At 40.3% G+C, this 14,363-nt stretch overlaps 1 protein-coding gene across 1 annotated transcript in view; it reads right to left on the reverse strand.

Moving 5' to 3' along the window:
• The window catches only part of igsf9bb (immunoglobulin superfamily, member 9Bb), a 107,101-nt gene that overhangs the window by 13,611 nt on the left and 79,127 nt on the right, over positions 1–14,363 (reverse strand). Inside the window, exons 14-17 of the mRNA XM_041051744.1 lie at positions 12,965–13,191; positions 9,863–9,947; positions 6,546–6,710; positions 5,850–5,895 (exon numbers count right to left, since the gene is read on the reverse strand). Of these exons, the coding sequence (XP_040907678.1) occupies positions 5,850–5,895; positions 6,546–6,710; positions 9,863–9,947; positions 12,965–13,191 (523 nt within the window). The remainder of the gene's footprint in view (positions 1–5,849; positions 5,896–6,545; positions 6,711–9,862; positions 9,948–12,964; positions 13,192–14,363) is intronic.

The following is a 14,363-nucleotide window of genomic DNA, read 5'->3' on the forward strand; positions in this document are numbered from 1 at the left end:
TCCTGTGAAAAAAATCACCTCTGCTTTAAGAAGCTACAAAACACAATTCATTTAATCATTCATCTTTTGTTATTTTTGTAGATTTGACCATCATTCCTATTGGTTACAAAAAGATTTTAATCAATTTGTCTGGACAACAGGCTGTAACTGGACTGCTTTTACAGCTTTATGGTTGCTTTTATTTATAAAAAACATTTAGAATTTTTTTTATTGAGCTGTTTGTGATGATGCTATTGTGTCACTGTTTCTCTTGAAAAATGGGGACTACAACCATAAGGAATAGTGGCCAAAATGATAAAATACAGACTATATAATTCAATAATCTGCCCATAATGTGCTTAGCACACACACACACAGACAGAGTAAAAAATACTGCTGATGGTCTTCAAACTTGCTTTATCATTTCTAAATACAAAGTAAGGAAATACAGCAATTACTGCCTCATTAAACAGCCACTGAATGAAGATTCAGTGATCACTGCTGATGCTGTAAAAATATAGCTCTTTCAAATTCACTTGCACTGTATCATTATACAGTTAGATAAAATACAGGATTTTCACAATGTTTTCCATAAGCTTACACATTACATCATAAGCAGCAGTAGGCACTAATGTGGCTGTTACAAGCTAAAACTACAGAGTAACAAGTAAAACACTTGGTTTTCAATCAGTGGAACAAGGTGTATTAACAGAGTGAAGAATAAGTGTGACTGTGAGAGCATCAGAGAGGGGAAAAAACAGTGATGAAGTCTATAGACTCAGGAGTGCCAAAAAGAAAGTGTTTCAGGTCACGTGGAGGTGGAATAGTGCTTTAAAGGGGTTAGTGGTGGGGACACAGTCACATACAGATCAAACCACAAAAATAGTCACAAAGCATAAGCAGAGTACTGTGCAGAAAAAAGGAACAAGGTACACTTATACGCTTTATGACTGACAAATGAGAAGGCTGACATCACTCTTATATCTTTATACATAAGGCTATAGCCAGCAGCCTGTTAGCTTAAGACTGGAAACAGAGGGAGACAGCTAGCTCCAGCCAATAGTGACAAAATATACCTACCAACGTCTTTAATTCACTTTACAGCATGTTTATTTCATACAAAAGCTGAAGTATAATGAAGCACCAGTAGGGAGATTTTGTTACTTAATACACCAGTCTAGCTGTTCCCGCTATTTCTAGTCTTTGTGCTAAGCTAGGCTAAGCAGCTGCTAGCTATAGCTTCCACCTTCTCATTCCAATGCTCTGTCAGAAAACAAATAAGTGCATTTCCCAGGACATTTAACTATTCTTCTAACAAACAGAGTAAAGTACTGTAAAGAACATCTCTAGAATGGTCTCACTGCTCTGGAAATAAGTGTCTCAACTTTTAGATATTAACTTCTGACAAAATCAGCAACATATGACTCGCATCTAAAACAGTAAGAATGTCTCTGGAGAGTATGATATTATTCCCCGCAGTAAAACAGGGTTCAGTGAATGAATCATCATTAATGTTCTGTGAATTATCTTTATACTGTATGGAGTTGATCTCATTGTCTGAAATCTTGATTATTTAAAGGAGTAGTTCAACTTTTTGGGAAATATTCTTACTTACTTCTGGCCAAGAGTTGGATGAGAAGATTGATACCAGTCTTACTGTATGTCTGTGCACTAAATATGATGCCAGGGACAAGGAACAGTTAGCTTTGCTTAGCATTAAGACTGGAAGCAAGGGAAAACAACTAGCCTGGCTCATGCAAAATGCTAAAAGCTCACAAATTAATTTGAAACACTTAAAGTGCAAAACCTTTTGTAGTTTTAAGGGTAGTTCTTGGTCAGGAGCAGTGATGTTTAGGTCTATGCTAAGCTAACGTCCCATCACCTAACACCACATTTAGTGTACAGACATGAGGGGATATCAATCCTGATTTAACTAAGAGGAATGAGAAGAGGCACATTTCCCAACATGTCAAACTGTGAAATTAAAGTGAGGATTATATGTCCCATTATCTACTCCTGTAGGTATAAGAGTTAAGGTGAGAGAAATGCTGATTTTGTCATCCTCTTTTAATCTTGTTCTGCATTTAAAATTTAAAAACATTTTAAAATTCCCTCATCCTTCATCTTCTGATGATGAAGATCCTTCACCCTTCATGTATGAAAGACCATGACCAGTATTGTTGTTGCCTGGTGGGGGACATTTGGCCAGAAGCATGCAGCCAGGTCAGGAGTCTGAGGGACTGGGGCTGAACCCAAGTGCAAAGGGGTGTATACAGTGTGCAAGAACAGGGGGACAATGGTTGGCACACTCACTGAGGACTGGAAGGTTGGGGCCTGTACCTGCTTGCGTCCAGCCCCTCCCAGTAGGGCTCAATGCTGGGAATGAAGCTAAGAGGACTCCTGTAGAAGTGGGGAGATCAGACAGTGAGAAGTGGGGAGAATAGGGGGGTAAACAGGAAACCTGTCAACGAAAGGTATGTTCATAAAAAGCAACAGAAATTGAGAGAAATTAGCTTTATAGTTTAATGGGTTGAAAAAGACAGAAATGGTATGAAATTGTAGTGACTTAAGGAAGGTCTGAGAGGAAGAAATGTCAGAGGAGAGAAAAAGCTTGGAGACAAGAGAAGCTATCATGGAGCAACAGGAGGCAGGTAAAAGTAAGAGAGAGGAAAGGAATATTAGTGCACTTTGAGATAGTTCTGCATTTATTGACTCTAAAGGTGTTTGGCCAAAATCCCACACACTCAGACCTAGAACATTAGTCATATGATGGAGCACAGATTCCTCCAGGTTTGTTTTGTTTTAATTCCTACCACCCAAGACAGGAAACTGGAGGAGGGACGATGATGGAGAAATCAAGGAAATGTGCATTTTGTAAAATGAGACGTCCTTTACAGTCGTCACATGCTGATAACAGCTACAAAGCTGTGGCACCACTCTGTAGCATGTCTGTAGCCTTGGAGTTTTGAAACATCAGGAAATTTTAGCGTACACTCGTCATACAATCCATACTAGTCCACACATCCACAGCCAACCTGTATCTGGACCGTACAGATGTGTGAAACCAAGTTAATCTTATGTGTTTAGTTCAAGCCCCTATGTGTAGATATTGTGTGTGATTCTTTCAGGTCTTTCAGAAATGTTCAAATTCTAAACATGGGGGCTTTGATTGATAGAAAACGGTTTCTTTGTCCTTATATCTACACGTCAAAGATAAGGCTGCTGATTTTTTATGTTTTCTAGATGTCAACAAATGACCAAACCCAAAAAAAGCCTCTCTGTCTGTGGCTCTCGGCCCCAAGCCAATAGGTTCCTACTGAAGGTGTAAATTTTATGCTTTACTTGGTATAATTTGATACTTTCTAGGCTAAGTCATTTCCCCAAACAGCTGGTCACTGTAGTTTTTGCAAATATTCAAACAGGGAGAAATAATTTCAGATATGGATTTCAGCCATAGTGGGCCTGCTACTGTTTCTTGCAGTAAGTACATTGTATAACTCAACAATGGAGCTCACACACGCACGCACGCACGCACGCACACACACACACAGTACTTATTAGCATACATTCATTGTTGGTTTTGGTCCTCACATGGGATTTGTTGACAAGAGAAATATAGAACAGCAGACTTGTCCTTTAACACACATCAGATTACAGTGGCTTCAGGACAGGCTTCAGTTTACTCTCAATAATCCATAATGATAAAGTGAAAGCATGTGAAACCATTTAGAAATGGTTTTATACCGTTTCTCTGATCTATACCTCACCACAACTTTTATTATGGAGTTTTCTGGACTTGGTTTTTGTCCTGACATACAGTGTGAATTGTAAGACCTTATATACACAGGTGTGAGCATTTCTAAAGTATGCCCAATCAATTCAGTTTTCAATAGGTAAGTTCAAGACACATCGCAAGGATAATTAAAGCAAACACTAAGCACAAGACCACAATGCAAAGCAAAGGGTCTGAATACTTTTGGAAATGAGAGATTTCAGTTTTGGATTTTTCATTAAGTTGCAGAAATTTCTAAAAACATGTTTTCACTTTGTCATAATGAGTTATTGAGAGTAGGCTGATCATCCATTTCAAGGGAAATCTACAACACAATAATGTGGGGACAAAAGTGAAGGGGTCTGTATACTTTCTGAAGCCACTGGAGTTCAACAAGCTAATGAATCAGAAAATAAATACAGAAAATGACATTAATGTTGTTATTTGTCCACACCAGAGATATAAAAACTGCATTTTCGTAACAATGTCACCTCAGAACAGCATTCAGTATACAGTCCTTTAAAAATAACCAGCAGAGGAGTGTGTCCTGAAAAGAGCCCACCTGGGATGGTCACACATTTTCTTCCTCAGAACAGACCTTTGTCAGGGTAAACACTTTGACTTGTTTAATATAGTTGTAACATCATGATGGATACTATCTATTTAGATGTGTCAGTGCTAAGGCTCTAGACTGTTCATGCAAGCTCAGCGGCATGACTTACTTGAGCCATGATTAATGTTATTAGTTCCACCTGTGCTCTTCCTGCTATGATGTGAAAATGTCTGTGAAGGGACCTAAAATGTCCTTAATGGTGGCAGATTGGACTGATTTCAGGGTCACACAAGGACAGAGCTGCTGAGCTCTGTTCAATAATGCATGAGGGGTTTCCCATTTAAAGGATATTTACTGGGAAAATTTCCAGTTTCATTTCCATTTTTAAACAGGAGATGTCCATTATCCTGTTGTTCTGTAAGCAGCTGTCATTTGTTGTAAAATGGAAACACAGCTCTTAGCTCTGAGACACTCTAGTGGCAGGCTGACCAGCCTTATAGACAAAATGTAATCTATTTGCAACTGTCAATCTTGCATTAGAGCGGTCTAAGAGCAAACAGAGGACTGACTGTACAGACTTCACTCTGTGAGGTACTAAAGGTTCATCTTGAAGGAAACAGGCAACACTAGGAGAAATGAAGTGACATTCTCTTTTTATACTCTTTTCTTAGAGTTAGTAATAGTATACATGGAACGTCTGAAGTGAGTAAACAATATGATCCAGTTATATTTAGTTCAGTGAAAAGTATTTGTCAGACTTATTACCTGAATATCATGTCAAAAGGGAAGTGGTTGATTTCCATTTATCACCTTAATTAGTCAGAAATCTTGCAAAGATTTCTGCAAGAAATCTTCACAAGAGTTCATCCCTTCCTGACTATCTCTAGGTCCAGTTAAATTCAGCATGTTTTCATTCACCTTCATAAACCAGCCTTTAAATACACTTTTCTACCTTAGGGTGAGCAGCTTGTATTTGGGACAGACTAAATCCACAGAAGAACTGTGGCAAGTTCTCCAAGATTCTTGGGTGCTTGTACCGAGGAGAACTGGAGCTGTTTTAAAGGCAAAGGGTCATACCAAATACTGATGTGATTTATTTTTTTTCTGTTTATATATTTGCCTGTTTATATACAGTATATGTAGAGTAATGATGTGAAATTATCATGTAGGTGTCAACAGGATATAATAATCAGGATACAGGATATAATAAAAATATATAATACTTTTTTTTGCTAAATACAGTACGAATATGTATTCAGTTAATGTTATAACATACCTTGTGTTGTATGTTAGCAACAGCATTAATGTTCCTAAATAATGTGAATATTGTTACTGTTCAGATCCTATGGTTCCAAAGTACTGTATAAACCTTACTGCCTGCTTTGATTTGCTGAATGCAGGTGTATTTGGCTCAGAGAAAACAATGAATCCCAACTATTGTGCTCTTTGATTAGGATTTTGTCACAGAGTGCTGTGCAGTGCTGCTCTTGGGAAAGGTAACCAGTGAATTATGTTGTGTGTTAAATTGCAGTAGGGGTTACTTACGGAGTTTCCATGCTTTTTCTGCAGTGGGTGATGGACAGAGGGGGGTCTGGAAAATGAAAAAGGAAAAAGGACCATTATTGCCTGTACATGTTCACTTATTATACATGAAAATCACTACAATGGCATCAGTCACTCTCAGAACCATCTATCAGAACTATCTCTATCAGGTCAATCAACAGCTTTCAAATTATTTACAGTAAGAGAAATGCCACTTTTGTATCCAACACTGATCCATGACATTTACATAAAAGGTTCATAAGAGCTTGATTTCCCAAACACAACAGTGCTGCTGCTGCTGCCTAGGACAGAAACTGAAACCCAATGACAGAATAACAGTAAAAAGTCACTTTAACAAAAACCATAAAATATAATGACTTTGACATGGCTACTTTCTGAAGGGTCATTAAGCCACTTTTAGATTTTATTCTAAATCAAACCATAAAATTAATTCTTCCTGTTTGAACATGGAGTTAGTTCTGAAGCTAAAGGGAAATGGCTCATATAAAACAGTTCTACTGGACAAGTCGGTTAAATGTGTCACAGTGAAATTTTTCCATTAATGTGTTCCATCAATGTTCCAAACTAATATAATGATAAAAGACCCAACTAATGTTAAGACTCCTTGAAATTACAAATACAACATTATACATAGAAACCTCTCCTGCTATGTTCTGTGCTTAGTGGCTTTCCCCTCACCTTTTTTCCTCTTGAGCTTCCGCCGGCGCTGTTTGTTGACGAAGCAGGCGGCCATTGTACTGAACAGGACAGCTGCTGCCAGGAAACAGATGGTGGCCACAATGCCAGCCACCACAGGCCGTGCCAGTCCACGCTCCTCCACCACCTCTGGAGGAGGGAAGAAGTCTGTGATGTGAGGAGGGAACAGTCAGGGATGTAAAGGCTGTAGCAAAAAGTGCCTAACAGCAAAACGCGAGACGAAAAGGACGTAAAAAAACAAAAAGCGGGGCACATCAGTTCACAGTTGTGAATGTGTAAACATAGAGGTGGCGTACCCATGGTGAGGGAAATGAATGATTAATGCAGAGAGACGGAACATTTGTTAAATACAGCGTGAAGCGAAGAAACAACGGTAAAACTTCAGTTTGCTCACTAGACTTCTGCCATGGCACTCCTCAAGATTAATGCTAATGTCAACATTCATTTTCTGGCTCTGAAACGGGGGGCAATATTTACTATGAGATTACCATGCAGATGTGAGCCCACTGAAAAAGAATGCAGTGTCTCCTGCAAGAAAACGCCATGCTCTGACTGGGCGGCTTTTTAATGATGTGAGTTCATAGACTTAATCAGGATTTTCTGATGTTTTCTTGGGAGTGTACACCAGTGCCCCTTTGCCATTTCCTCACTAGCCTCATGCTCTCTGCCACACTCTTTAAACAAGCCCAGTCCACTCAGCTGTATGTGTCTGCAGGTGATCCTGTGGGCCAATGAAGCTAAGGTCCTGCCATTTCCAATGAGATTCAGATATGCTAGAGCTGACCTTTACTACTGAAAGAGTCTTCAAAATGGGAATTTCTGCAGGCTATATGCCATGATGACTTAGCAGAATGTAAACTTTCTTCCAAAAGTATCTGCACTCAAAACTTACTGAAAAAAAAGCAAAGGCAAGTAATGTTTTACTCGCAACATAAACTCTGAGATGATGGAAATAAAGCTACATGTGCACTATAAGCTGTAAAGCTGCAAGTCTCCACATCACATTTGTGTAAGTTGTAGACTGGACCACGACTGGTCACCAAACTAATTGTGACAAAATCATCTTGAACTGAGATTTGAGGTGAGAGCACAGACAGATGTTCCTCCTTCAGCAGCTTCCAGTGTCAAACTCAACACAAACATTATTCTGCACATGGAAGCTCAAACATTACAGCCAACATCATTTTGACTTGATAGCAACACACCATGACACAATGGAAAACCAGCTGTAACCTCAACCCATGTTGAATGTCAACCCATGAATGTTTGTTCCTCGGGTGAACATTCATAACATGAGCCAACAGTGTTCGCAGAACTTCCACAGAGTACGCACAGCACTGTACCATATCCTAATGCTGCATTTCTATCTCAACATGGCTGCAATCTTCAGCTTGTTACAGTAACACATGCCTCACAGCCAGAATTAATGCCCCAACAGCTCATCATCACTATGATAAAGAGAAACCAGTCAATGTCCTGGCTCTGCTGTGCAGCTGCTTTAACTCCTGCGACAGAGAGACCAACTTTTAGAACTGTCCTCATTTATTAATGCTGGAGTTGCTACATGTTAATGCATCGCTCAGTGAGGACTAGGAGGTATAATGTGTCAACATTTGTTATGAACTAGTCTGAACGGTTTGTGTGCTGCAGGGGAGCATGATACAGCAAAATGCAAAGTATTGACCTACCGACAGTATTGGAATCTGAAACAAGCACTGATCAACCAAAAAACACCATTATCATGTTGGAAAGAACAGGGTGGACCCACGCCATGTTTTTAGCATATATATTCTCTGCATATCTCTGTCTTCTCTATGCACAGAGAAAGCTGTCAAACTAATACCATCAACAGACAAACGAGCAGGAGCCTTTGATCACCACATTACACAGCTCTCCAGCTTCACCAGTAGGGGGCAGCAGAGTACTTTCACAGACCTAAAGGTTCCTGAGCAAATCTTCTCTATAAATGCCACCAACAGCTGATGTGTACTCAGTGACCTCTGCATGAGGAGCAGCATCCCATTTTGAGAGCTTTCATTTCAGATTCAAAACAGACTTTCAGTACCATCACCAAAAAAAGACTGGCTTTAATGAATCTCTTTTTAGAACCGAGCAGCCCAGTGCAATCAGCCGGAGACAGGCAGAAAGATGATGTCATACTTTTCAGGATGCTACAGAGCAGCGTGCATGTAAAGCGAGCTTAAATTTAATAGTGCTGAATGGGCAAAATGTAAAGTTGGAGATGCTGCGTGTGCAATACATCTACAGCCCCTCCTCAGCTCAGAAATGTTCAGATGTTAAGGCTGAGGTTCGTGATGCAGGTCACGGCCAGAGGTTGTCGGGTTGAATCCCAGCATTGACATGAAAAGCTCTTCTGAATTCAAGTCAACAAGCAGAGTTACAACCAGCAGCTCGGCCCTTTTACTCTTTCAGCCTCATTTTTACACACTGAAAAATGTACCAGGGTTTGTACATCACATATTTGTACTTGTACTGTAAATGATGACCACGGGTGAAATCATTGCACAGCACACACTACCACCAAAAGTTTTAGAACGCCTCAGAACAAATATAAAATAAAGATTAAAAACAAAAAAAAAACAATCATGGAATCTTAAATCCTAAATTTAATCAAATTTTTGACTCATTCAGCAACTGAACAGACTTGTGTCGTTCTTTCTATAATGGAAATCAAATATTGTTCAGAAAGTTTGTCTCAACACTGCTGCAGAAGTTCCCTCAAATGTGTTGCACTTGTAGTTTGTTTTGTTTTCACCTTCTGTCCAGTTCATTCCAAACCAGCTCCATGTGGTTTAGGTCTGGAGACTGTGCTGGTCTTCATCAGGTGAAGCCTCCTGCTGTGGGATGAATCTCTGACCAACCAGCTCTGTTTTCCTGTGTTACTTGTCTTTTTCTCTCCATTCTCATAGAAACATATAGAACTACTTCCTGCAGTAAAGCATTGTCTTAATAAAGCATCAGAGGGTGTAGTAACATAGTTTGTTCCAACACTGCCTTTGTACACACAGAGGGTTTGGAAGTTGGGTCATCTGTGTGAACTGTTCACATTAACTTTTAAGGCTTCATTTACTTCCACTGCTGCAGGAAACATGTAAGTTAACCAGTTTTTTCATTCCTGAAAAAGACCTGTTTCTATGACTTTTACATGATTTTTCAGTTTTTTGTGACCTAAACCTTTTTTTTTTTTTTTTACCGTGGGCCGTCACTGCTTAACTGCATAACAACTGGAAAATAGGGGTGTTTGGCTTGTGTATAAACTATATGATTTGATGGCTTACCTGTGCTGGACACTCCTACTACATTACTGGGCTCGCTGATCAGGTCATCCATGACAGCCATTACACGGAACTCATACCACGCCTCCTGGGAGCAGAAGAACAGAGATCAGCATTAAGAAGGTAAAGCATGAGGATCTCATTTCAGAAAGGTTCCATCAGGCTGTAGGATTCTCCAAAGATCAGCCAGCTGAGATGCCAAGGCTGTGGAAATAAATACTGCAGATCAGTTCGACTATACTATACTATTATACTATACTATTTAGTTTTAGTACCACAATTTGTGAGATTTGAAAGGCTTAAAAGGTACCCCCCCCCCCCCCCCCAAAAAAAACCAAAAAACAAAACCCTGATTATGTCATAGTGATGTCAGTAGGGTCATCCTGGATTAGGAAGGTCTTACAGAAGATGCTAGCAATTTGCATTAAGCTAAATGTAGGATCCAGTACTTTTAGAGCTTTTAGTACTTTTAGTTTCCCTTTAATAAAAATTCCACCAATTTTATGTATCAGAGTGTGTCTAAAAAGTTGTATAAAGCCTTCTGAGTCTCCAGAGGGAGCTGTGTGAAGTCTGATAAATGTCCTCAAGTGATGTCACTTGAATCAGTATCAGTTGGGTCTGAAGACTACGCCTCTGAAAATATCTGGGGGTGTGGAGATAGAAGGTGAGCTTTCTAGACCTCTGCAGCCTGCTCCTCATCTCTGCCTGAGGCTGGAGGCAGCAGGCTACATTAAGCAGTGTTATGCCATTAACTAGCATAACACACCTGACAGTGACTGCGTGATTGCAATGTGCGTTGCACGTGGATGAAAAATATGTGGAATAAAAAAGACAATATCTCTGCTTCTGCTGTATCGATTTTGCATTGGTGAGTCCAACTGTGTTGTAGAGGTGCAATGACAAATCAGTGAAGTACTCAAAAAAAGGGGGAGGGGGTGGGGGGGCAGTTTACTGATCTAAATTAACTTTTTTATTTTTTTCAAGCAGCAGAAGAATCTAAACTTTAAAAAACAGAAGCAAATGAGCTGCAATTGTCTTCAAATCAATATTGTGCACATATGAAGAGGTTGTGTGATGATGCAAACAATATGGGAATAAGAAATAAGTCTGATAAACATGACAAGAATCTCAACAGAAAGTGAATGAAGTGATTATCTGAAGATCATCGTGAATAATTGATGTGGCTAAGAATGATAAATCACCTGTGACTGAGTCATTATGAAAAGACATATTAAACCTCTTAGAATCTCTCTTTCATTGCTGTGGTGCTGGCTGTGCTCTCCAGAGTGCAGGGTCAGACAGAACAGCAGCTCTAGAGATGGTAGAGATTCAGTCAGTTTGCTCAAGGACACTTCAGCAGGGTGCAATACCTACTCAGCTGTACTGCTGGTATAACACTCAGAAACCTTCCGATCCATATGCTGTGGGCTGAGCTCAGTTAGTTAATACACTCTCAGAAAAGACTGAGGATTTGAATATTGAGAAGTGTGTGACAACAAACCTCCCACCAAATGCCCACTGAAACACAAATTCACATATGGTGACGACTAAACAGACGATCACTCCTGGTGAAATGACCTCAACTGATGCAGTAAGAAGTTTGCAGGAGAAAAGTTATACAAGCTAGGTATAGCGTGTGTGTGTGTGTGTGTGTGTGGCGAGAGAGCTGGAGAGAAGTGTGTGTGGGTGTTTGCTGTGCAATGGAAGGAGAGATGAAAGCATCTGCATGGAGCTGAAAGTGGTGGTTAGATTAAAGAACGAAGCTCAAACATGTCACGGCAGGAGAATTAGCCCACATGAGCGAGATGTGAAACGCTGAAAAAGAAGCATTGTGTCAGAACTCATAAATCAGTAAAGATATATTGATTTTCCTTTGCTGTAGGGAAAATGGCTCTAGGAAATTTATTGTCCTCTAAAAAGCACATTGTATTCATAATTTATATTGAGACAGTGTATCTGATTTCATGCTTCGGCACAAGAGACGTGCAGGCCAGTAGAGGTAAAAGCTGATGTGTGCTCTGCACGCTAGATAGGAAATAAAATCAAGAGCCAAAAAAAAAAAGAAATGGCAAGAGTTTCCTGGCTTCACAGTAAAACCCACAGAGATGGTCAGAAAGTGAGCCTAGTCAGCGTGTGAACACCTGCACTGTTACTATGACAACCAAGGTGGAAACAGGAGCACATTATTATACATATGCAGGATCTAATTTGGGTGCATGTAATTTATAGCATTAACAGCAGAGTTCGGCAAGTTCATTAAACAAATCAAATAAGATCAGAAGTGTTGGAGGACGGTGGTGCGAGTGGTTTGTCACCTCACAGCAAGAAGCTTCCAGGTTGGAACCTGTTGACCAGCTAAGCCTTTGTGTGAGGAGTCCAAAGACATGCAGGTTAGGTTAACAGGTGACTTTAAACTGCCCACGGGCGTGCATGTGAGAGTGAATGTCTAGTTCTAGTTCTCTCTGTGTCAGCCTTGTATTAGACTGGTGATCTGTCCAGGGTGTACCCTGCCTCTGACCCAGTGTCAGCTGGGATTGGCTCCAGGATCTGCATTGTATTTTGTGGTATTACAGGGAAATGAGTCTTCTTCTCATAGTTGTGTTCAGTCTAACAATAACTCTGCACTCATCACCTCTGTTGTAGATTGGCAAAACAAGGTAAAGTGGAGCTATAAAGCTTTCCAAATTAACTTTCATTTTACACACATCATTTCAAACACCTGTCTGTACAATTGTAGGTCACTGCACATGGACTGCACTGGTCTGGACTCAGACCTTGTTTATTTAAAAGAGTACACAGATGAGGAGCTACATTAAAATGAAAGAGAAAAGTTGAAAAATGAAGACAGGATGGCAGCGGAGGACCGTCCCCCAAGACAACACACCTCAGCAGAGTGGTGTTCCTGCTGTCACCGCTGTCCACAGCTGAGTGACGAGGACAACCTTCCTGTTTAGGGGGGACTTGTTGGCAGCCTTGGAAAATCTAAATGTGTCCACACATGGAAGTGATTCCGTCTTTGTTTATCTCATTTGAAGTAGATTGATTGTATTTATGAAAGGTGTAACACTGTGTGTAAAGTCTACAGTCCCCCGTCCTATCTTTTACCTGAATGAGGTCTCGGGCAAGCAACTCCGTCTCCCCAGCAGGAATGCTGTCGTCCAAGACCTCCCATCGTTCCCCCAGGCGAAACTCCATGACATAATGCTGGATAGGTGCTGTGTGATTGGCAGGCGGGATCCAGGTGAGCAGGACTCCCTGCTGCGTGCGATTGGCTGTGAGGCACCGTGGTGGGGTAAGCAGCACCAATGGTTCAGGGGTACTTATAGGAAATACTGAAAGAGCACATTAGGGTTCAGAAGATGTGAGTTACATATTTAGCGAGTAGCTCCACCAGCATGAAAGTGAATCAACTCTCCCTTACACTTTGACACTGACATGTGCAAGTATCTTCAACTAGACTGTGAATAGATGTGATTAAGCTTTTATACCAAATGCATCTCTTGCATGCATAAACTTCACACTTCCCATTGCTTCATCTCTGAATCCTTGCATCCATTTCATAAACATTTCATCTCGCTGGCTCGTATTCCAGCTTCCCACATTTATAACTGCTATATAACACACTCCGCATTCTCTGATCACATATTAGCAACTATTTTTTCACTGAAAGAAGATTGAGCTCTAAGTGATGTGGCAGGACATCTGACTTGCAAATGAACGGTGGAGGACGCTGTTAAAAGGGGTTTTAAAGGAGAAAGAGACAACAATGAGCCCCTGGGCTGAATGCTCTTTGTTTCTGCTCCCAGGCTGACACAGAAGGTGATGCAGCGTGAATGGTTATCCCAATTTTCAGCATGTCACTTATCTTTAAGTAATAATCTGTGACAGCTTCATTTACACTTAATAAATGTCCCCTGTCCTCACCGCTGTAAGGAATGATATAATGCATAATGATTCAACCAAAGCCCACTTAAAGCTTTTACAACATAGCCCTTACTTTGCATTTCTGATCATCACCACCAATCTTTGGCCTTTTAGGCTTATCTGTGATACTATACAACAGGGCTGAACAATTAACTGCTGTGTCTTAACAAGATGGAGACGGTGAACTACTGAACCGGTGTGGGAAACCACTGCTGATTTCATGGCCTATGAAAACAACCATCAGTGGGGAATTTGCTCAGCATAGTTAGTCATATTTAATGTGTCAATTCTGTACGTTCGTGAAACAACACACTGAAAAAAATGTTTCGTTGAATTTACTCAATTTTAATGTTGAAAGAGGTTGCACGCAAAATGCCCAATTCCATTTTATTTGACAAAATTAGAGTCTTGTTCAAAAACTCCACAATAAAAAATGCACATTGGGCCAACCAGAAAGATAAAAGTAAGCAAAAAGCAAAAATTGTTTTATGCTACTGTCACAGGGAGACCCCGTGCACTAAAGTAAGGCACATGTGCTACACATGTGCCTTACATGTGCTCTTTCTCAGGTAGATTTTAT

This window comes from Toxotes jaculatrix, chromosome 12 (genome assembly GCF_017976425.1).
Source record: "Toxotes jaculatrix isolate fToxJac2 chromosome 12, fToxJac2.pri, whole genome shotgun sequence".
Classification (NCBI taxonomy): domain Eukaryota; kingdom Metazoa; phylum Chordata; class Actinopteri; family Toxotidae; genus Toxotes; species Toxotes jaculatrix.